The sequence below is a fragment of the Euprymna scolopes genome, chromosome 19 (assembly GCF_053919585.1).
Source record: "Euprymna scolopes isolate OS-2025 chromosome 19, ASM5391958v1, whole genome shotgun sequence".
NCBI lineage: Eukaryota > Metazoa > Mollusca > Cephalopoda > Sepiida > Sepiolidae > Euprymna > Euprymna scolopes.
In genome coordinates this window covers 59,663,527-59,684,849 of record NC_136500.1, presented here as the reverse complement: position 1 = coordinate 59,684,849, position 21,323 = coordinate 59,663,527, and the positions used below count along the sequence as shown (strand labels likewise).

The 21,323-nt window shown below is 30.2% G+C and overlaps 4 protein-coding genes and 2 pseudogenes across 6 annotated transcripts; 3 read left to right on the top strand and 3 right to left on the bottom strand.

Annotated features, from left to right (window-relative positions):
• Positions 1–122: 122 nt before the first annotated feature.
• On the top strand, positions 123–434 carry LOC145240255 (histone H4). The gene has a single exon (XM_080103835.1). The coding sequence runs from the start codon at positions 123–125 to the stop codon at positions 432–434; it is 312 nt and encodes a 103-aa protein (XP_079959961.1).
• Positions 435–5,408: 4,974 nt separating this feature from the next.
• On the bottom strand, positions 5,409–5,890 carry LOC145240158 (histone H2B, gonadal pseudogene; annotated as a pseudogene). Its single transcript, XR_013862499.1, has one exon. The product of XR_013862499.1 is annotated as a histone H2B, gonadal pseudogene (transcript).
• Positions 5,891–6,114: 224 nt separating this feature from the next.
• On the top strand, positions 6,115–6,492 carry LOC145240254 (histone H2A-like). The gene has a single exon (XM_080103834.1). The coding sequence runs from the start codon at positions 6,115–6,117 to the stop codon at positions 6,490–6,492; it is 378 nt and encodes a 125-aa protein (XP_079959960.1).
• Positions 6,493–14,805: 8,313 nt separating this feature from the next.
• Positions 14,806–15,216, bottom strand: LOC145240252 (histone H3). Its single transcript, XM_080103833.1, has one exon. It carries the CDS (start codon positions 15,214–15,216, stop codon positions 14,806–14,808), a length of 411 nt encoding a protein of 136 aa, XP_079959959.1.
• Positions 15,217–15,521: 305 nt separating this feature from the next.
• On the top strand, positions 15,522–15,833 carry LOC145240251 (histone H4). The gene has a single exon (XM_080103832.1). It carries the CDS (start codon positions 15,522–15,524, stop codon positions 15,831–15,833), a length of 312 nt encoding a protein of 103 aa, XP_079959958.1.
• Positions 15,834–20,785: 4,952 nt separating this feature from the next.
• On the bottom strand, positions 20,786–21,247 carry LOC145240156 (histone H2B, gonadal pseudogene; annotated as a pseudogene). Its single transcript, XR_013862498.1, has one exon. The product of XR_013862498.1 is annotated as a histone H2B, gonadal pseudogene (transcript).
• Positions 21,248–21,323: the final 76 nt, after the last annotated feature.

The following is a 21,323-nucleotide window of genomic DNA, read 5'->3' as shown; positions in this document are numbered from 1 at the left end:
AGCATCACGTGGGGTGCTTTCAACTAGGTCCGCCGGATTTTGTGCGGAGACCTATATATAGTGAATTTGATGTGTTGTCCGCCGTACATTAGTATTTTCATACTACTTCAATTGACAACAACATGTCTGGTCGTGGAAAGGGAGGAAAAGGTTTAGGAAAAGGAGGCGCTAAGCGTCATCGTAAAGTACTTCGTGATAACATCCAGGGTATCACGAAACCCGCTATCCGTCGTCTTGCCCGTCGAGGTGGTGTGAAACGTATCTCTGGTCTGATCTACGAAGAAACTCGTGGTGTCCTGAAAGTTTTCCTTGAAAATGTCATCCGTGATGCCGTCACGTACACCGAGCACGCCAAGAGGAAGACTGTCACCGCCATGGATGTCGTCTACGCTCTGAAGAGACAAGGAAGAACCCTTTACGGATTCGGAGGTTAAACCATTATTTGACCCAACACAAAACGAACCAAACCAAACGGCCCTTTTCAGGGCCACCAACATTTTCCGAAAAGTATTTTTCCAAATCTAACTTTTATGCGTTTATCTTTTCATAACGTCTAATTTGATGGATTTTTTTTTTTTAATCCGTTTTTCATTCTGTATAATTCGCTTATTTTGTTTTCATTGCAGACATGAATAATTAGCTATTCTGTTTAAAAACCTCAGACTTAAAAATAATTTTACAATTATAACAAAAGTATTAATCCCATGTACTAACTTCCAATATTTGAGCAAATATGGTATATCACTCAAAAAGAAAAGAAATCCTATAATTTTAAATAACTTTGTTTTTAGGCAAGAATTTAAGTTAAATTATCTGTGAAATATTCAAAACAAAGTGGGGGAATTTTGTCAGTTCTCAAAGATAATGACTGCAATTGAAAAAAATACAAAGGAATGATGATAATAAAATTGCATATATTTCTTTATATCTAATCGATTAATGTTTTTTGATCATCGTTGGTGTCTTTTAATGGGGTGGGAATTCAATTAAGTAAATTCATTTTTAACTAAAAGTATATTTAGGTGGTTATATTGATGGGAGTTTGGTTCACGTGACAAGTGAATTCTACAGATTTCATTTTAATAAACACTTACAAAACCAAACGTTCTCTATTATAACTGCCCAACTCATAATAATTCCGAGTAGCAATATTATTTTAATAAACACTGAGTTTATTTGGTAAATGAATGTTTGGAAAAAAAAAAAAATTAAACAGTAGTGATAGAAATCCACCCATTAGATGCAGCCATCTTGTTTTCGCTCCAACTTATCAACAAGGCAATACTTATGTTTTAAATAAAGATACTTTAAAATAAGTTAAAACATCAAAATCCTATTCAGGTAAGGAAAAAATTTATCTTGCCTTTGGTAACATTTTGTTTTTTGTTTCTTACTATTTTTTCGTTTCTGCTAAATAAATGCCCTTTTTTAAATCAGTCCTCAACATTTAACAAAACACTGGTAGAGAAGCACTCAGTAAATGTCAATGTGGCAATATGGATCTGAGATTTGTGCACATTTTGAAATTGTTCACTCTGGAAAATACTTTTACAAATAAAATCGGTACTTTATTGAGAAAGATGCGAAATATGTCAGTTGAAAAACTAATTTACGGACATTTTTATTGCTAAAATTCGACTAGAAACGTTTCCGTCATTTTTTTTTTTTTAATGTAAACTAACATTTTCAACAGATAAGTTTTCCTCGTATACCGTTTTCCTATTTTGAACTGTAATATTTTGCATATATCTCAATATAAATAAGCACCCGACAATTTTTAAAGATCGTTAAAAGAAAATTTGACGGTTTATTATACACGACCCAAGAGTTATGTCCCTTTGTTTAATATAGTAAGTATTATAATTAGTGAAGTCATTGTTTTGTAATTAAACCGGTTTATCGACGGGAGATAACTAAAAACTCAATTAGGTAAATTTTCTTTCAATAATTGTTTTCATCGATAATTATTTTTTAACCGATTATTTTTCGTAATTTTGGAGAGTTTAATTACGGCGACATTACGTTCTAACATATCGTTTCTTTCTACTAAATAAATATGTAGTAAACTTCAAATTTTAAAAACAAGCCATGAAAAACTCGTGTCGAAATATTTGCAAGCAAAGTCAAAAAAAGAATTACTACATATCCTTACATTTTGCTACAAAAATGACGGGAAATTGTGCCTTGAAATGATTTTCCTGATTCTCGAAAACGGAATATATATATATATATATATATATATATATATATATATATATATATATATATATATATATATTCTCTCTCAAATCGAAAAAATGAAATTCTAATAAACAAATACGCAGCATACATTTAAATTTCATAGAAAATAAACCCGAATAAAATTAATAAGGTAAAAAAAAAAAAAAATGTAAAATGAATAAATTCTATTGAAATAAAAATAAAATGATTTTTCTGTTACCCCTGTGTGTGCATGACACAGCACATGTACGTATGTATATATATATGAAGTATATATTAGTAATATATTATTACATAGGATGATGCAGAAGTATAGGCAACATGACGTCCGCAACAAACTATCAAAAACATTTTTTTTTTTAAAGTCAAGTATTGTAACCCCATTTGGATTTGTTTTACAATCCACAGATACAAAAAAGTTGCCAGAAAACAAATATAACAAATAAATGTTAGAAAATGTAAGATAAGTTCGTTTTCTCGGTAATCGTGAAGAAAGAGAGAGCCTGTTTCCTCCGTTCGACTATAGGTGGCGTTACTGTCTGTCCACCCAGTTACGGAAGCACAAAATCTATATAATGGCACCCTTGAAATAAAAATAAATGTTTTTGTTATATTTTAATTTTAAACATTTTTTTTTTTTTGCAATCATATTTAAGTATTTTTGTTTTTTTTTCCAAACATATTTACGTTTTTTTTGTTTTGTTTTTGCAAACATATTTAAGTTTTATTTTTCCAAACATTTACGTGTTGTTGCTTGTTTATTTCAAACATTTAGGTTTTTTTTTTTTTTTTTTTTTTTTTTTTTTTTTTTTTTTTGCAAGCGTAAACTAAATGTTTTTGCTATATTTTTCTTCTAAACATATTTATGGGTACAACCGTTTTTCCGCGACTATTTTTTTACGCTCTTACAATAAAAAAAAAAATCAACGTTTTTTCTTTTATGTTTTTTTTTTATGGACCCCCCCCCTTTCTCTTAATTTTTCTACACTTATTTTACCTTTTCCGCCAGTATATATATATATTTGAAAAAGGATATTGTAAAACCTGAATCTTATTTGAAACTACTATTAAAAAATAGCGCGGTACAATAAGTGCATAAGCAAACTTTTCAAAAAGAAAAATATTTCAAAAATATTTAGTTCATGCTTGCCAAAAATAAACAAAAACGTAAAAACAAAAAAAAAACACGTAAATGTTTGAAAATAAACAAACAACAACACGTAAATGTTTGGAAAAATAAAACTTAATATGCTTGCAACCCCCCCCCCCCAAACCGTAAATATGTTTGCAAAAACAAACAAACAAAAAACGTAAATATGTTTGGAACAAAAATAAAACTTAAATATGTTTGCAAAAAAACAAAACAAACAAAAAAAAAATGTTTAAAATTAAAATATAACAAAAACATTTATTTTTATTTCAAGGGTGCCATTATATAGATTTTGTGCTTCCGTAACTGGGTGGACAGACAGTAACGCCACCTATAGTCGAACGGAGGAAACAGGCTCTCTCTTTCTTCACGATTACCGTTTTCTCTATAACTGGATAAGATTTCAATATTGTTTTTGTAAAATGTTTATTCTGTTCGAAAAGCAAGCTACATTGAACGCTACCGATGAACAAGAAAAAATGGCCGCGATTTCTTTGAAGACTCGACAAAAACTTCAAAATAAGAAATAAAAGAATGGGGATTTGTTTTACAATACACGTGGTACGAAAAAATTTCAAATGACAAATAAATGTTATTAAAGACAAGTTACTCTTCTACCTATCTGATAAAGTTTTTGTGGCTTTACTCACTTTAAAACGTTTATGCGGTTCGAAAAACTGTCTAGATTCAGGTGAACACAAGAAAAACTTGCAGCGAATGTTTGAAATTTCGACGATGAGTTAAAAATTGTAATCGATTTATTTGGACAAAAACTAAGTTTTTCTGTCGATTTTACAAGGGGTGTAATTTTTTAAAGTCTGTTTCGATTATATTTGATATGCAAGAATTGAACTCCGAAATTAAGATTTGAACTTCGGTAAGACAATCAAAATACATTCGCACATTAGAAAAAATGGGTTTGTATTACTGTACACATAGATTCGAAAAAGTTGTCAAAAAACAAATATATAACAAATAAATGTTATCAAAGGCAAGATAAGTTACTTTTCTACCAAACTGGATATATTTTTCGTGTTTTTATTCAATGTAACATGTTTATTCAGCTCGAAAACCATACAGTGTTTACCGATGTATTGGAACATTCAAGATGGCGTCTTATTCTCTCTTTAACACGGTAAGTGTGGGAAAAGATGTTATAAATAAAAAACCGGATAAAATACTGTTAAAAACTCGCTCAATATATGTTACCGTGACAGGTTCGGCGGGTTTTTAATAGTATTTTGTATAGTTTTTTTTTTTATTTATAACACCTTTTTCCATACTTACGGTGTTAAAGAGGGTGCGAGACGCCATCTTGAATTTTCGAATACATCGGTAAAGACTGTATGTTTTTCGAGCTGAATAAATGTTTTCATTGAATAAAAACAGTTTGGCAGAAAAGTAACTTATCTTCCTTTGATAACATTTATTTTTTATATATTTGTTTTCTGACAACTTTTTCGAATCTATGTGTACAGTAATACAAACCGGAAAAAACAATTCATTTAGAATTTGTATAATTTATCTTTTAAAAACTTTTAAAGTTGGTTACTTGCTTGGTATTGATTACGTAATAGCTTTTTTTTTTATTATTTAAATTATTTAAGAGCTTTATTATTTAAAATTTCAGACGTTAAATGAATGCACGTTAAAAAACAAAACAAAAATATTTCAGGTAATATTTAGATGCATATCATAATGTGATTGTACGGATAAGGAATAAGAAAGCTGGAAAAAAATATAAATTTAAATAAAAACATTGAAAGAAATGCAAAAATTTGTATTAAGATTGACTTAAACAAATTTACAAGTTCACAAATAAAAATCTGTTTACAAATAAAAATTACAAATATAATTTAAGACTGTCTTTCCCTAATCTTCTACAAATATACATTATATAGAAATAAGTAATATTTACGCCATAGAAAGAGATGGGGATATCTATGAAATCTAAACAGTGAATAATCGCATTAAAATATAGAAAGTGAAGAAACATTCGTGAAAAAATGTTTGGCCCTGAAAAGGGCCGTTTTGGGAATTTTTTTCTTTGGAAGAAAACGCTTTTTACTTGGCGCTGGTGTACTTGGTGACAGCTTTGGTTCCCTCAGAGACAGCATGTTTAGCCAACTCACCAGGGAGAAGGAGACGGACAGCGGTCTGGACCTCACGGCTGCTAAGTGTTCTTTTCTTGCTGTAATGGGACAGACGGCTGGCTTCATTAGCGATTCTCTCAAAAAGATCGTTAACAAAACTGTTCATAATAGACATGGCTTTGCTAGAAATTCCAGTGTCAGGATGAACTTGTTTCATTACTTTGTAAATGTAGATGGAATAACTTTCCTTCCTCTTCTTTCTCTTTTTCTTGCCATCACGGGCAGGTTTAGCCTTACCGGCTTTCTTAGCGCCTTTCTTGCTAACTTCAGTGGGGGGAGCCATTTCGACAAATTAGAAATGATAAAGGCAACGTCTTCCCTTTCCTTTTTATACGAAACACGCCGGCTCCCAGCAACAATCAAAATTTTCTCTCTCAAATCTCTCGTATTTGATTGGTCAGAAACTAGCAACAAAACTACACAACTTGTGAAAGCACTTAAAACAGACAAAAGAACGCCGTTGTGTGAGCGGTAAAATAATCAGCAGTTGAGTTGGCCGGAGCCGATCTACGCGTATTTAATGCAAGTTGCGTGCGTTTTGTAAATTAAAGTCGTTTGAGCTTTTTGAAAGAACAGCAGCAAAACCTAAAGATGTCTGGTCGTGGTAAAGGAGGTAAAGCCAAGGGAAAGAGCAAGACTCGTTCATCCCGTGCCGGACTTCAATTCCCCGTTGGTCGTATCCATCGTCTCCTCCGCAAGGGTAACTATTCGGAGAGAATTGGTGCAGGTGCACCCGTCTATTTGGCTGCCGTCATGGAATATTTGGCCGCTGAGGTTCTCGAGTTGGCTGGAAATGCTGCGAGAGACAACAAGAAATCCAGAATCATTCCCCGTCACTTGCAATTGGCCATCCGTAATGACGAAGAATTAAACAAATTCTTGGCCGGAGTGACCATTGCCCAGGGCGGTGTCCTTCCCAACATCCAAGCTGTACTTCTTCCCAAGAAGACCCAGAAAGCTGCCAAGTAAATTCTCTTATTTCCTTGACACAGCACAAACGGCCCTTTTCAGGGCCACCAACATTTTCCCGAAATGTTTTTCGTCAATCTTACTTAATGCGATTTTTTATTTCTGACTTCTGCGATTATTTATGAAGTATTATTATTTTTTTTTTTTTTGCATTCATTATTTTACGCACCTTCAGTAGATTTAATATAAAATTTAGCCCCATCATTTGAATTTCGTTTGAAGTAAATTGAAATGTCTTGTCATACGACGTGGTTAAAGTCAATCGCCATCTTGTTTTGATTTCGCTTATTCTGTCTAAAGAGATTTGTTGTTGTGTTTCTCCATAACCTACTTGCATTAACTGCTCTCAGTGGACAAACGTGAAACTACAGACTTTTAATCGACATCATATTTATAATATAATTATAAATACTCATTTCGATTTCTTTTTAACTTAAAATAGTCCCAGAAGTTGAACGATAAACCAATTGGTACTGGTCGCGATTTGAGTTCCCTGCCGGACACCATGAAAAACACTGACTTCTCCCTACGCATTAGCAAAGGACATGTTTTAGTTGCCATAGTAAATAAACGATCATGAATTTTTATCGACTTTTTATAAGTTTTACTGTTTATGAATATTGAAATAAAAGAAATTACTACACATTTATTAATAATATCTCACTTTTATCGCCTTTGTTTTTAATCACTTTTATCGACTTTTTTTTTACTGTTATGTGTCACTTTTATCGACTTTTTCTTTTCTTTTTTAAATAGCATTTTCTTTTTAAATGACGACGTTTTTACTGTTTATGAATATTAAATAAAAAATAATTACTACAAAAAAAAAAAAAAATGGGTGCTAGTGCAACTTATGATCCGCGCTATATTTTAAATCGTTTTTCTAAGTTTAATTAAGGTTTAATGTTTTTTTATTATTTAAAAAGCCATTCTTAACATGGGGAGGGTGTTTTGTACCTATTCTCTACTTTAACCTTACAATTGAATAAAAAAAAACATTAATTAAACTTAGAAATACGATTTAAAATACAGCGCGGATCATAAGTGCACTAGCACCCATTTTTTTATTAATAAATGTTTAGTAATTATTTTTCTTTCAATATTCATAAACAGTAAAAACGTCGTCATTTAAAAAGAAAATACTATTTAAAAAAGAAAATAAAAAGTCGATAAAAGTGACACATAAACAGTAAAAAAAAAAAGTCGATAAAAGTGATTAAAAGCAAAGGCTATAAAAGTGAGATATTATTAATAAATGTGTAGTAATTTCTTTTATTTCAATATTCATAAACAGTAAAACTTATAAAAAGTCGATAAAAATTCATGATCGTTTAGTTACTATGGCAACTAAAACATGTCCTTTGCTAATGCGTAGGGAGAAGTTAGTGTTTTTTATGGTGTTCGGCAGGGAATTCAAATCGCGACCAGTACCAACCAATTGATTAAAGTGGTTTAATCGCAAAAAAGTTCGTGAACAAATAACAGCGTTGCAAATAATTTAGTTTTCTTTGAGACAAACTACGTAAATAAATACCACACTGTTTTTAAGCAATATTATAAATATTTGAAGCGGGAATCAATTTTTATTTTTTTTTTCACTAGAAATAACAAAACGGAAACGTGGTAAAAAACCCCCTGATAAATCAAATAAATATTATCAAAGGCAAGATAAGTTATTAGAGGTTGTATTACTGTACACATAGATTCGAAAAAGTTGTCAAAAAACAAATACATAAATAAATGTTATCAAAGGCGAGATAAGTTACTTTTCTACCTAAGTGGCTAGTTTTCTAATGTTTTTATTTAATGTAACATGTTTATTCAGCTCGAGAAACATAGTGTTTACCGATGTATTAGAAAATTGCAAATGGCGCCCGACTCTCTCTCTCTTTGACACGATAAGTTTGGGAAAAGGAATTAAAAAAAAAAACTACACAAAATACGGTTAGAAACTCGCTCAATATGTGTTAACGTGACATAGGCTGACATATTTTTGGTGGGTTTATAACAGTATTTTGTATATTATTTTATTTTCAACTCTTTTTCCTAAACTTACAGTGTCAAAGAGAGTCAATCGCCATTTTTAATTTTCCAATACATCGGTAACCACTGTATGTTTTACGAGCCGAATAAACATGTTACATTAAATAAACACGCTAGAAAATTATCCACTTCTTGCCTTTGATAACATTTATTTGTTATATATTTGTTTTTTAATCGAATCTATGTGTACAGTAAAACCTTGTTATTCTTCTACCTATTTTGATTGTGGCTTAATTTATTTTGAAGCGATTAAAAATTTCGGAAAAAAAGTGTTCAATGTTACGGGAGAACTAGAAAAGAAAAATGGCCGAAACGAGAGTGTCATATCTTTTGAAGTCTGTATAATTGCTCAGTAGTGAATTCAACAAAATACTGATAGAAACCCACCCAATAAATTTCACGTTAACATTTATTTGTAATCTAGTTTTTTGAAAACGTTTTCCTTTTGTTGTCTTTAGTAAAAAAATGACCGATATTGCTGGTTCATACTTTTACCAAGTGTTAGTCAGTAAACGATCAGGGCATGTCTATATTGACGATTCAAAGGCCACGATGGTATCCAATAGGTCAATCACACACCTCAACACGTAAATATACATACACATACAAACCTATTTCATGAAATAGGATATATATGCGGTGTTTATTTGATCTATTGATGTTTTTCCCCGAATTCTGTCAAACGAACGTATCAATCTGCAAAGTTAACATTTTCAAATAATTTTATTTAAACTTTGATACATACACCTGTAGTTATTGTTAAAAAATACTCTTTTTTTATTTAGTTCTCATGAGAGATCATGTGACAGCAAGTTTTTTTAGGCTACTACTGTCTCAGTTTGAATAATTAATACAAGGGAGATCGGACTTCACATGTAATCATTTTTACTTGAGATCAAGTGACATTAAAATCATCATTCTCCACATTTTAGTTGTCATTATTTTGCATGTTATGATCAAGTGGCAACAAGCAAACATCATTCTATAATTTGCAGTCAATTATTGTTACTTCAGTTTGAGTACAAAATCTCCCCACTGACTAGAGCTCTGAAATAAACTGCTGTTTATTTCAATAATTAAATAACATTTTCAACGACTGGTCATAAAATAATTTATTCTAATAAAAATGATTTGAATTTCTGGAAAAAGAGATCAAGCGAGGGGAAGTCTTCTTTAAACTTTTATTGTCTCAATTTTAATTTTAATACAAGGGAGATAACTTAGTTAAATTAATTTAGAGTTATTGAACTTGCACTTTACATGTTACATTATCTGTAATCATTTTTTACTTGAGATCGTGTGACATTAAAATCATCATTCTCCATATTTCAGTTGTTTGGAATTATTTATGCAGCATATTTGATCAAGTGGAAACAACACAATATCGTCCTATAATTTGCAGTCAAGTTTTGTTACGCCATTTTAAGTGACAAGTCTCCCCACTGTCCTGAGTTGTGAAATAAATGATTAACTGAAAGCTGATTATTTCAATAATATTTTAATAATGAAATAAAGATGGTCGCTATTCAAACCAATCACTGTTTGGCGTTCGATCGAATCGCATCTCTCTTCACTACAAACTGTTTATATCTCAATATAACATTTATTTTTCACCGTTTGATTCTAACTTAACTAAATAATATCTCATACTTATAACGTATGTCACACCGTTCACAAATGACTTCATGAATCTGTAATTGTCGCATGATGAAACTCGCGCATGCATCGACTGAAGTAAAAACTTGTATACAATTATCCGCTAGTATTTTTTTTTTTTTAATTCCATAGTTATATATGACTTTTAAATATTTTAAGCGAAATTCACTTTAACAAACCCGTCACACGCATCCTTTCCAGATTTTATTTTTCTATTAAAACCCGAACTTAGGGTTAGTGGTAGATTAAAAGTATGGAATTATGTGTTTTTATCACTTATAACATCGTCTTTTTTTTTTTTTTTTTTTTTACTAAAGTTTCATCAGAAATATTAATTATACAATAGATTGTTACGATTACATTTTGAAGTACCGGTAAAAACTAATTTCGCATAAATATTCTTTTGAGAAAACAAACAAAACAAAAAAAAAACGCTTTTTTATTATCACGACTGGCTAACGCATAATAAATAACTACAAATAATATAATTAATTGCTGTCACTTGATCTAAAATACAAAGTAAATAAAGCTAATGGAATAATATGGACAAAGATGGAATACAAGACTTGTAAGCATTTAAACAGTTAAATAGGTCGTTTTTTGGCTTTTGAAATACTTGACAAATTCGCAAATATTACAAGATTTCAAGTATTTATATATTTTATAGAGATTAAAACATTACCTTAATCTTAATGGCTTAAATAATGGTTTTATGACGATTTTATTCAACCAATGATTTAATGACTAAACGATTCAATCTTCAAAATCCTATTTATATAATATTCTGCTTGTTCCTTTCTTAATTAATGGAAGAGGCCAAATAACTTTTAGAGGTTAAAATGTAAAAAAAAAAAGAAGCCAAATTCATTAATTCTCGCTTATAAAAAAAACCATCTGGCAACTCGGAAAAGAATATATGACTGGCCACAGTTTGATGTAGCATCGTTTTCACATATTATTATAATAATATATGATTATTGTTGTAATGGTGTGAGAAAAGAACGCGTAGTAATTTCGAAGTGAATGGTTTTTAACCCATTCCTCCCTCCACAAAAAAAAGTGAATGAAATTTTACATAGTAAAGGAGCATTCAAATGAAGCAGGACAAAGTAAATTAAAGTTTGTCTCTTACAATGTGACTTCATTATTAGTATTGAACTATGTAGCACAATATTACTTTCAGAGCATTTATTGGTACTTATTAATTTATCTCATTTGGGTTCTTCTTTATTTTAAATATAATGGACACTATTTCCATAGAAATATTAATAAACTCATATTTGCTGCATGTTATTGGATTTTCATTCTAAAATATTTTTTGCACTATCCAGAAAAATATCAATTTTATCAAAACATAATTGTTGATTAAATACATTTCATAGCAACCATTTTTTTCGAATTTCGGAAAACTCGCCCCCTTTTGCTAAGTAGGAAAACTGGTCCCTTATTGAATAAACATAGATTTAAAACACATTTTATAACCGTTCTTGAAGAAGATATTGTCTTTAAAAGAGAATACACATCCCATAATATTTTTTTAAAATATTTTTACTTGTTTATTGTTGTTTTAAAAAAATTAAATCAATTTTTCTAAGTTTTCGTTTTCTACCTAGCTTTGAAAGTTTTTGGTCTTTCAACTTATTTTAAAGAGTTTATTTAGTTTAAAAAAAAAAAGTAATGTCGGGTGTTACTTATGAACAATAATGCCCGACAGAAGAGGATCACGTCTTAGGGGGATAATTGCTCAAAAATAGCAAATTAAAGAAAATATTAAGGTGTTAAAACTAGCCCCCCCCCCAATAAAAAAAAAAAAAGAAATTTGTATATTTTTAGGTAATAATGCACAACCCATAATATTTTTTAAAATATTTTTACATGTTTATTGTTTTAAAAAAAATTTAATTGATTTTTTTTAGTTTTCGTTTTCTACCTAGCTTTGTAAGTTTTTGGTGTTTAAACTTATTTTAAAGAGTTTATTTAGTTAAAAAGAAATAACAAGTAATGTCGCACTCACTCGACATTACTTAGTAAATAATTTTTAGCAAAAAAATGTCTGAAAATTAAAGAAAATACTGAGGTAGATGTAGTTTTAAAACGAGCCTCCCCCACCCACAAAAGAATATAAATATGTATATTTTTAAGTACTGCACAAGTGACCCCGAAATGACTTTCAAACGATACCCCCTCCTCCCCATGTTAAGAATTGCTTTCGAAATAATAACGTTATTATTTCAACGCCGTACCAAAATAAGACCGTGTTTTCTTTTTTTGTTATTTTGTAATAACACAAGAATTATTTAACTGAATTAATTCTTCTAAATAAAATAATTGCTTACTTTGATAATACGTGTTTTCTTTCTTTATTTTTGTTTCTTAATGACACAAAAAGTGTTAAAACTAGAGTATTTTTTAAAATAAATATTTGGTTTCGTTTTTCGTATCTTATTTTTTTTTTAAACAAGAGTTAAAAATAATTTTTAAAAATATTATGGGGGTGCATAGTCTCTTTTAGAAACAATATCTCCTTCAAGAACGATAATAAAATGTGTTTTCAATCGATATTTATTCAATAAGGGATCATTTTTCTTACCTAGCAAAAAGGGGGGATTTTTCCGGGCACGGGCTTTCCGGAGACAAGTTTTCCCGGGACGAGTTTTTCGGGCACCATTTTTTACACATCCCCAAATTCTATATCAATCTGTAAAGTAAATAACATTTGTAAATAATTCATGTTATTCTGTAGTATTTTATCTAATATCTATTTTTACTTATCTTTTATGTAATTCTTATTGAATACGGAAATCTAAAATGAAGAGATTTTTTTTAGCGCAAGAAGCTTTGATAATATTATTTTTTTAAAATCCTTTTTATTCAATAAGTTCGTCTATAATTAATGCTTTTATGTTTATTTCTGTTTATTTGTCGAGCTTTCAACTAACTTTATTCATAAATTATAAATGAAAAAGATTTTATTTCAACGGAAAAGAAAACTTTAATATACACACAAAATTATTCTTTCGTACTCTTTTTTCACAACAACTCTAATATAGTCATAATATTGTCTGTTTTATAATCTGGGAAATATAAGGGAAATAACTTAGTTAAATAATTTTGGAGTTATCGAACTTTTATTGCAAGTAAAGATTCATTTATTTTTATTTAAGATAAAGTGATATTCAAGTCATCATTCTCCACATTTCAGTTGTTCGTAATTATCCTGTATATTAGATCAAGTAACAACAAGCCAACATTTTTGTTACTTCAGTACAAGTGTTCGAGTCGAACTCTAAATATTTTTATTGATTGAAAGTTGATTTTATTTCAATAATTAAATAACATTAGAAACACATTTCCAACGATATATATCTCGCCATAAAATAATTTACTGTAAAAACGATAATTGGCAATTTATATTTGTTTGTATTACAAATAATAAAATAAAACTTTTTTTTTATTATTTAAATGTCTTTTTTTTGGGTGGGATAATATATTTTAAATAGTTTATTTACAATTTCTTCTATAATTGGAATATTTTTATTTTCTTGCTTGAAAACTCTTTTTACACAGTTTATATTAAAATATTTTTAAAATACTTTATTTTATCTTTCTTATTAGTATAATAGTTTTCTAATGAACAGAAACATAAAATTTGAATTTAGTAAACATAGTAATAACGTATATAAATAGAGAATATTTGCGAATGAATCTCAGTGGACAAAAATGATGAGGTTCGTTTGTTGGATTGTACGGCAGATCAACCCTTTGAGTCATTTTATGCAGATTATCTTTGGATTTAGAGAGTTATTAATTCATGCTCTAGCTGACATACGAGTGATATGTTCTTTTTAAAGTTTTGATAAGATTCTTTTAACGGTATGGTTCTGTTGTTTTGTTTTACGGTACATCAACATTTTTTGTAGTTATTTATAATAATTACTTTAAATTGCAGTGTATTACTAATCTATTCAATCTAATGCTCGGTGAAACCTCATAGGAAATATTCAATAAATTTAATAATAAATAATGGTGTGTATTACTGTACACATAGATTCGAAAAAGTTGTCAAAAAACAAATATATAACAAATAAATGTTATCAAAGCAAGATAAGCTACTTTTCTACCTAACTGGATATGTTTTTGATGTCTTTATTTAATGTAATATGTTTATTCAGCTCGAAAAACATAGTGTTTACCGATGTATTGGAAAATTAAAATGGCACCCGACTTTCTCATTGATACGGTATGTCTGGGAAAGGGAGTTAAAATTATAAAAGCAGACAAAATACTGTTAGAAACTCGCTCAATATGTTATTCGGTGGATTTTTAATATTATTTTGTCTTGGGCGCCATTTGCCTTTGATAACATTTATTTGTTTTGTTTTTTTTTACAACTTTTTCGGATATAAATTGCCTAAAAACAATTAATGTCGAAAAATGTCGTTTCACTTATAAACGCACCTAAAGAGGAAAATCACATTGAAAAAAGTCAATGACAGAATATAGAAAACTTATAAAACATAAAAATCGCATTAAATTACAACAGTAAGAAAAAACTTTCATAATAAATTTGTGGCCCTGAAAAGGGCCGTTTGAATATGAAGAGAGATAATAAATTTAAGCTCTCTCGCCTCGGATACGACGAGCCAATTGGATGTCCTTCGGCATGATGGTGACACGTTTGGCGTGGATGGCACACAAGTTGGTGTCTTCGAAAAGACCAACCAAGTAAGCTTCACTGGCCTCCTGAAGAGCCATCACAGAAGAACTCTGGAAACGGAGATCGGTCTTGAAGTCTTGGGCGATTTCACGAACCAAACGTTGGAAGGGAAGTTTCCTGATGAGAAGCTCAGTGGATTTTTGATAACGTCTGATCTCACGGAGAGCTACAGTACCGGGCCTGTAACGATGGGGTTTCTTCACTCCACCAGTGGCTGGAGCACTTTTACGCGCCGCTTTGGTAGCCAACTGTTTACGAGGAGCTTTTCCTCCGGTGGATTTACGAGCGGTCTGCTTAGTACGGGCCATTACGACGAACTTATTATTCAAATGATTTCCAAATGAATTTTACGCACGAGCCGACGACCGTTACAGCTTTTATATGAGCTGTTATCAGCTGCTGCTGCTACTTTCTGAAGTGCTCGTTCAGTTTTCCTTTGTTCGGTGCTCGCAAAATGTTCAAATATTTCCCTTTATTTTCATTGGTAATAAAGCATCACGTGGGGTGCTTTCAACTAGGTCCGCCGGATTTTGTGCGGAGACCTATATATAGTGAATTTGATGTGTTGTCCGCCGTACATTAGTATTTTCATACTACTTCAATTGACAACAAGATGTCTGGTCGTGGAAAGGGAGGAAAAGGTTTAGGAAAAGGAGGCGCTAAGCGTCATCGTAAAGTACTTCGTGATAACATCCAGGGTATCACGAAACCCGCTATCCGTCGTCTTGCCCGTCGAGGTGGTGTGAAACGTATCTCTGGTCTGATCTACGAAGAAACTCGTGGTGTCCTGAAAGTTTTCCTTGAAAATGTCATCCGTGATGCCGTCACGTACACCGAGCACGCCAAGAGGAAGACTGTCACCGCCATGGATGTCGTCTACGCTCTGAAGAGACAAGGAAGAACCCTTTACGGATTCGGAGGTTAAACCATTATTTGACCCAACACAAAACGAACCAAACCAAACGGCCCTTTTCAGGGCCACCAACATTTTCCGAAAAGTATTTTTCCAAATCTAACTTTTATGCGTTTATCTTTTCATAACGTCTAATTTGATGGATTTTTTTTTTTTTAATCCGTTTTTCATTCTGTATAATTCGCTTATTTTGTTTTCATTGCAGACATGAATAATTAGCTATTCTGTTTAAAAACCTCAGACTTAAAAATAATTTTACAATTATAACAAAAGTATTAATCCCATGTACTAACTTCCAATATTTGAGCAAATATGGTATATCACTCAAAAAGAAAAGAAATCCTATAATTTTAAATAACTTTGTTTTTAGGCAAGAATTTAAGTTAAATTATCTGTGAAATATTCAAAACAAAGTGGGGGAATTTTGTCAGTTCTCAAAGATAATGACTGCAATTGAAAAAAATACAAAGGAATGATGATAATAAAATTGCATATATTTCTTTATATCTAATCGATTAATGTTTTTTGATCATCGTTGGTGTCTTTTAATGGGGTGGGAATTCAATTAAGTAAATTCATTTTTAACTAAAAGTATATTTAGGTGGTTATATTGATGGGAGTTTGGTTCACGTGACAAGTGAATTCTACAGATTTCATTTTAATAAACACTTACAAAACCAAACGTTCTCTATTATAACTGCCCAACTCATAATAATTCCGAGTAGCAATATTATTTTAATAAACACTGAGTTTATTTGGTAAATGAATGTTTGGAAAAAAAAAAAAATTAAACAGTAGTGATAGAAATCCACCCATTAGATGCAGCCATCTTGTTTTCGCTCCAACTTATCAACAAGGCAATACTTATGTTTTAAATAAAGATACTTTAAAATAAGTTAAAACATCAAAATCCTATTCAGGTAAGGAAAAAATTTATCTTGCCTTTGGTAACATTTTGTTTTTTGTTTCTTACTATTTTTTCGTTTCTGCTAAATAAATGCCCTTTTTTAAATCAGTCCTCAACATTTAACAAAACACTGGTAGAGAAGCACTCAGTAAATGTCAATGTGGCAATATGGATCTGAGATTTGTGCACATTTTGAAATTGTTCACTCTGGAAAATACTTTTACAAATAAAATCGGTACTTTATTGAGAAAGATGCGAAATATGTCAGTTGAAAAACTAATTTACGGACATTTTTATTGCTAAAATTCGACTAGAAACGTTTCCGTCATTTTTTTTTTTTTAATGTAAACTAACATTTTCAACAGATAAGTTTTCCTCGTATACCGTTTTCCTATTTTGAACTGTAATATTTTGCATATATCTCAATATAAATAAGCACCCGACAATTTTTAAAGATCGTTAAAAGAAAATTTGACGGTTTATTATACACGACCCAAGAGTTATGTCCCTTTGTTTAATATAGTAAGTATTATAATTAGTGAAGTCATTGTTTTGTAATTAAACCGGTTTATCGACGGGAGATAACTAAAAACTCAATTAGGTAAATTTTCTTTCAATAATTGTTTTCATCGATAATTATTTTTTAACCGATTATTTTTCGTAATTTTGGAGAGTTTAATTACGGCGACATTACGTTCTAACATATCGTTTCTTTCTACTAAATAAATATGTAGTAAACTTCAAATTTTAAAAACAAGCCATGAAAAACTCGTGTCGAAATATTTGCAAGCAAAGTCAAAAAAAGAATTACTACATATCCTTACATTTTGCTACAAAAATGACGGGAAATTGTGCCTTGAAATGATTTTCCTGATTCTCGAAAACGGAATATATATATATATATATATATATATATATATATATATATATATATATATATTCTCTCTCAAATCGAAAAAATGAAATTCTAATAAACAAATACGCAGCATACATTTAAATTTCATAGAAAATAAACCCGAATAAAATTAATAAGGTAAAAAAAAAAAAAAATGTAAAATGAATAAATTCTATTGAAATAAAAATAAAATGATTTTTCTGTTACCCCTGTGTGTGCATGACACAGCACATGTACGTATGTATATATATATGAAGTATATATTAGTAATATATTATTACATAGGATGATGCAGAAGTATAGGCAACATGACGTCCGCAACAAACTATCAAAAACATTTTTTTTTTTAAAGTCAAGTATTGTAACCCCATTTGGATTTGTTTTACAATCCACAGATACAAAAAAGTTGCCAGAAAACAAATATAACAAATAAATGTTAGAAAATGTAAGATAAGTTCGTTTTCTCGGTAATCGTGAAGAAAGAGAGAGCCTGTTTCCTCCGTTCGACTATAGGTGGCGTTACTGTCTGTCCACCCAGTTACGGAAGCACAAAATCTATATAATGGCACCCTTGAAATAAAAATAAATGTTTTTGTTATATTTTAATTTTAAACATTTTTTTTTTTTTGCAATCATATTTAAGTATTTTTGTTTTTTTTTCCAAACATATTTACGTTTTTTTTGTTTTGTTTTTGCAAACATATTTAAGTTTTATTTTTCCAAACATTTACGTGTTGTTGCTTGTTTATTTCAAACATTTAGGTTTTTTTTTTTTTTTTTTTTTTTTTTTTTTTTGCAAGCGTAAACTAAATGTTTTTGCTATATTTTTCTTCTAAACATATTTATGGGTACAACCGTTTTTCCGCGACTATTTTTTTACGCTCTTACAATAAAAAAAAAAAATCAACGTTTTTTCTTTTATGTTTTTTTTTTTATGGACCCCCCCCTTTCTCTTAATTTTTCTACACTTATTTTACCTTTTCCGCCAGTATATATATATATTTGAAAAAGGATATTGTAAAACCTGAATCTTATTTGAAACTACTATTAAAAAATAGCGCGGTACAATAAGTGCATAAGCAAACTTTTCAAAAAGAAAAATATTTCAAAAATATTTAGTTCATGCTTGCCAAAAATAAACAAAAACGTAAAAACAAAAAAAAACACGTAAATGTTTGAAAATAAACAAACAACAACACGTAAATGTTTGGAAAAATAAAACTTAATATGCTTGCAACCCCCCCCAAACCGTAAATATGTTTGCAAAAACAAACAAACAAAAAACGTAAATATGTTTGGAACAAAAATAAAACTTAAATATGTTTGCAAAAAAACAAAACAAACAAAAAAAAAATGTTTAAAATTAAAATATAACAAAAACATTTATTTTTATTTCAAGGGTGCCATTATATAGATTTTGTGCTTCCGTAACTGGGTGGACAGACAGTAACGCCACCTATAGTCGAACGGAGGAAACAGGCTCTCTCTTTCTTCACGATTACCGTTTTCTCTATAACTGGATAAGATTTCAATATTGTTTTTGTAAAATGTTTATTCTGTTCGAAAAGCAAGCTACATTGAACGCTACCGATGAACAAGAAAAAATGGCCGCGATTTCTTTGAAGACTCGACAAAAACTTCAAAATAAGAAATAAAAGAATGGGGATTTGTTTTACAATACACGTGGTACGAAAAAATTTCAAATGACAAATAAATGTTATTAAAGACAAGTTACTCTTCTACCTATCTGATAAAGTTTTTGTGGCTTTACTCACTTTAAAACGTTTATGCGGTTCGAAAAACTGTCTAGATTCAGGTGAACACAAGAAAAACTTGCAGCGAATGTTTGAAATTTCGACGATGAGTTAAAAATTGTAATCGATTTATTTGGACAAAAACTAAGTTTTTCTGTCGATTTTACAAGGGGTGTAATTTTTTAAAGTCTGTTTCGATTATATTTGATATGCAAGAATTGAACTCCGAAATTAAGATTTGAACTTCGGTAAGACAATCAAAATACATTCGCACATTAGAAAAAATGGGTTTGTATTACTGTACACATAGATTCGAAAAAGTTGTCAAAAAACAATATATAACAAATAAATGTTATCAAAGGCAAGATAAGTTACTTTTCTACCAAACTGGATATATTTTTCGTGTTTTTATTCAATGTAACATGTTTATTCAGCTCGAAAACCATACAGTGTTTACCGATGTATTGGAACATTCAAGATGGCGTCTTATTCTCTCTTTAACACGGTAAGTGTGGGAAAAGATGTTATAAATAAAAAACCGGATAAAATACTGTTAAAAACTCGCTCAATATATGTTACCGTGACAGGTTCGGCGGGTTTTTAATAGTATTTTGTATAGTTTTTTTTTTTATTTATAACACCTTTTTCCATACTTACGGTGTTAAAGAGGGTGCGAGACGCCATCTTGAATTTTCGAATACATCGGTAAAGACTGTATGTTTTTCGAGCTGAATAAATGTTTTCATTGAATAAAAACAGTTTGGCAGAAAAGTAACTTATCTTCCTTTGATAACATTTATTTTTTATATATTTGTTTTCTGACAACTTTTTCGAATCTATGTGTACAGTAATACAAACCGGAAAAAACAATTCATTTAGAATTTGTATAATTTATCTTTTAAAAACTTTTAAAGTTGGTTACTTGCTTGGTATTGATTACGTAATAGCTTTTTTTTTTATTATTTAAATTATTTAAGAGCTTTATTATTTAAAATTTCAGACGTTAAATGAATGCACGTTAAAAAACAAAACAAAAATATTTCAGGTAATATTTAGATGCATATCATAATGTGATTGTACGGATAAGGAATAAGAAAGCTGGAAAAAAATATAAATTTAAATAAAAACATTGAAAGAAATGCAAAAATTTGTATTAAGATTGACTTAAACAAATTTACAAGTTCACAAATAAAAATCTGTTTACAAATAAAAATTACAAATATAATTTAAGACTGTCTTTCCCTAATCTTCTACAAATATACATTATATAGAAATAAGTAATATTTACGCCATAGAAAGAGATGGGGATATCTATGAAATCTAAACAGTGAATAATCGCATTAAAATATAGAAAGTGAAGAAACATTCGTGAAAAAATGTTTGGCCCTGAAAAGGGCCGTTTTGGGAATTTTTTTCTTTGGAAGAAAACGCTTTTTACTTGGCGCTGGTGTACTTGGTGACAGCTTTGGTTCCCTCAGAGACAGCATGTTTAGCCAACTCACCAGGGAGAAGGAGACGGACAGCGGTCTGGACCTCACGGCTGCTAAGTGTTCTTTTCTTGCTGTAATGGGACAGACGGCTGGCTTCATTAGCGATTCTCTCAAAAAGATCGTTAACAAAACTGTTCATAATAGACATGGCTTTGCTAGAAATTCCAGTGTCAGGATGAACTTGTTTCATTACTTTGTAAATGTAGATGGAATAACTTTCCTTCCTCTTCTTTCTCTTTTTCTTGCCATCACGGGCAGGTTTAGCCTTACCGGCTTTCTTAGCGCCTTTCTTGCTAACTTCAGTGGGGGGAGCCATTTCGACAAATTAGAAATGATAAAGGCAACGTCTTCCCTTTCCTTTTTATACGAAACACGCCGGCTCCCAGCAACAATCAAAATTTTCTCTCTCAAATCTCTCGTATTTGATTGGTCAGAAACTAGCAACAAAACTACACA

What these genes read in the sequence shown, in the direction of transcription:
- LOC145240251 (XM_080103832.1), top strand. Translation starts at nt 15,522, where the DNA reads ATGTCTGGTCGTGGAAAGGGAGGAAAAGGTTTAGGAAAAGGAGGCGCT.
- LOC145240254 (XM_080103834.1), top strand. Translation starts at nt 6,115, where the DNA reads ATGTCTGGTCGTGGTAAAGGAGGTAAAGCCAAGGGAAAGAGCAAGACT.
- LOC145240255 (XM_080103835.1), top strand. Translation starts at nt 123, where the DNA reads ATGTCTGGTCGTGGAAAGGGAGGAAAAGGTTTAGGAAAAGGAGGCGCT.
- LOC145240252 (XM_080103833.1), bottom strand. Translation starts at nt 15,216, where the DNA reads ATGGCCCGTACTAAGCAGACCGCTCGTAAATCCACCGGAGGAAAAGCT.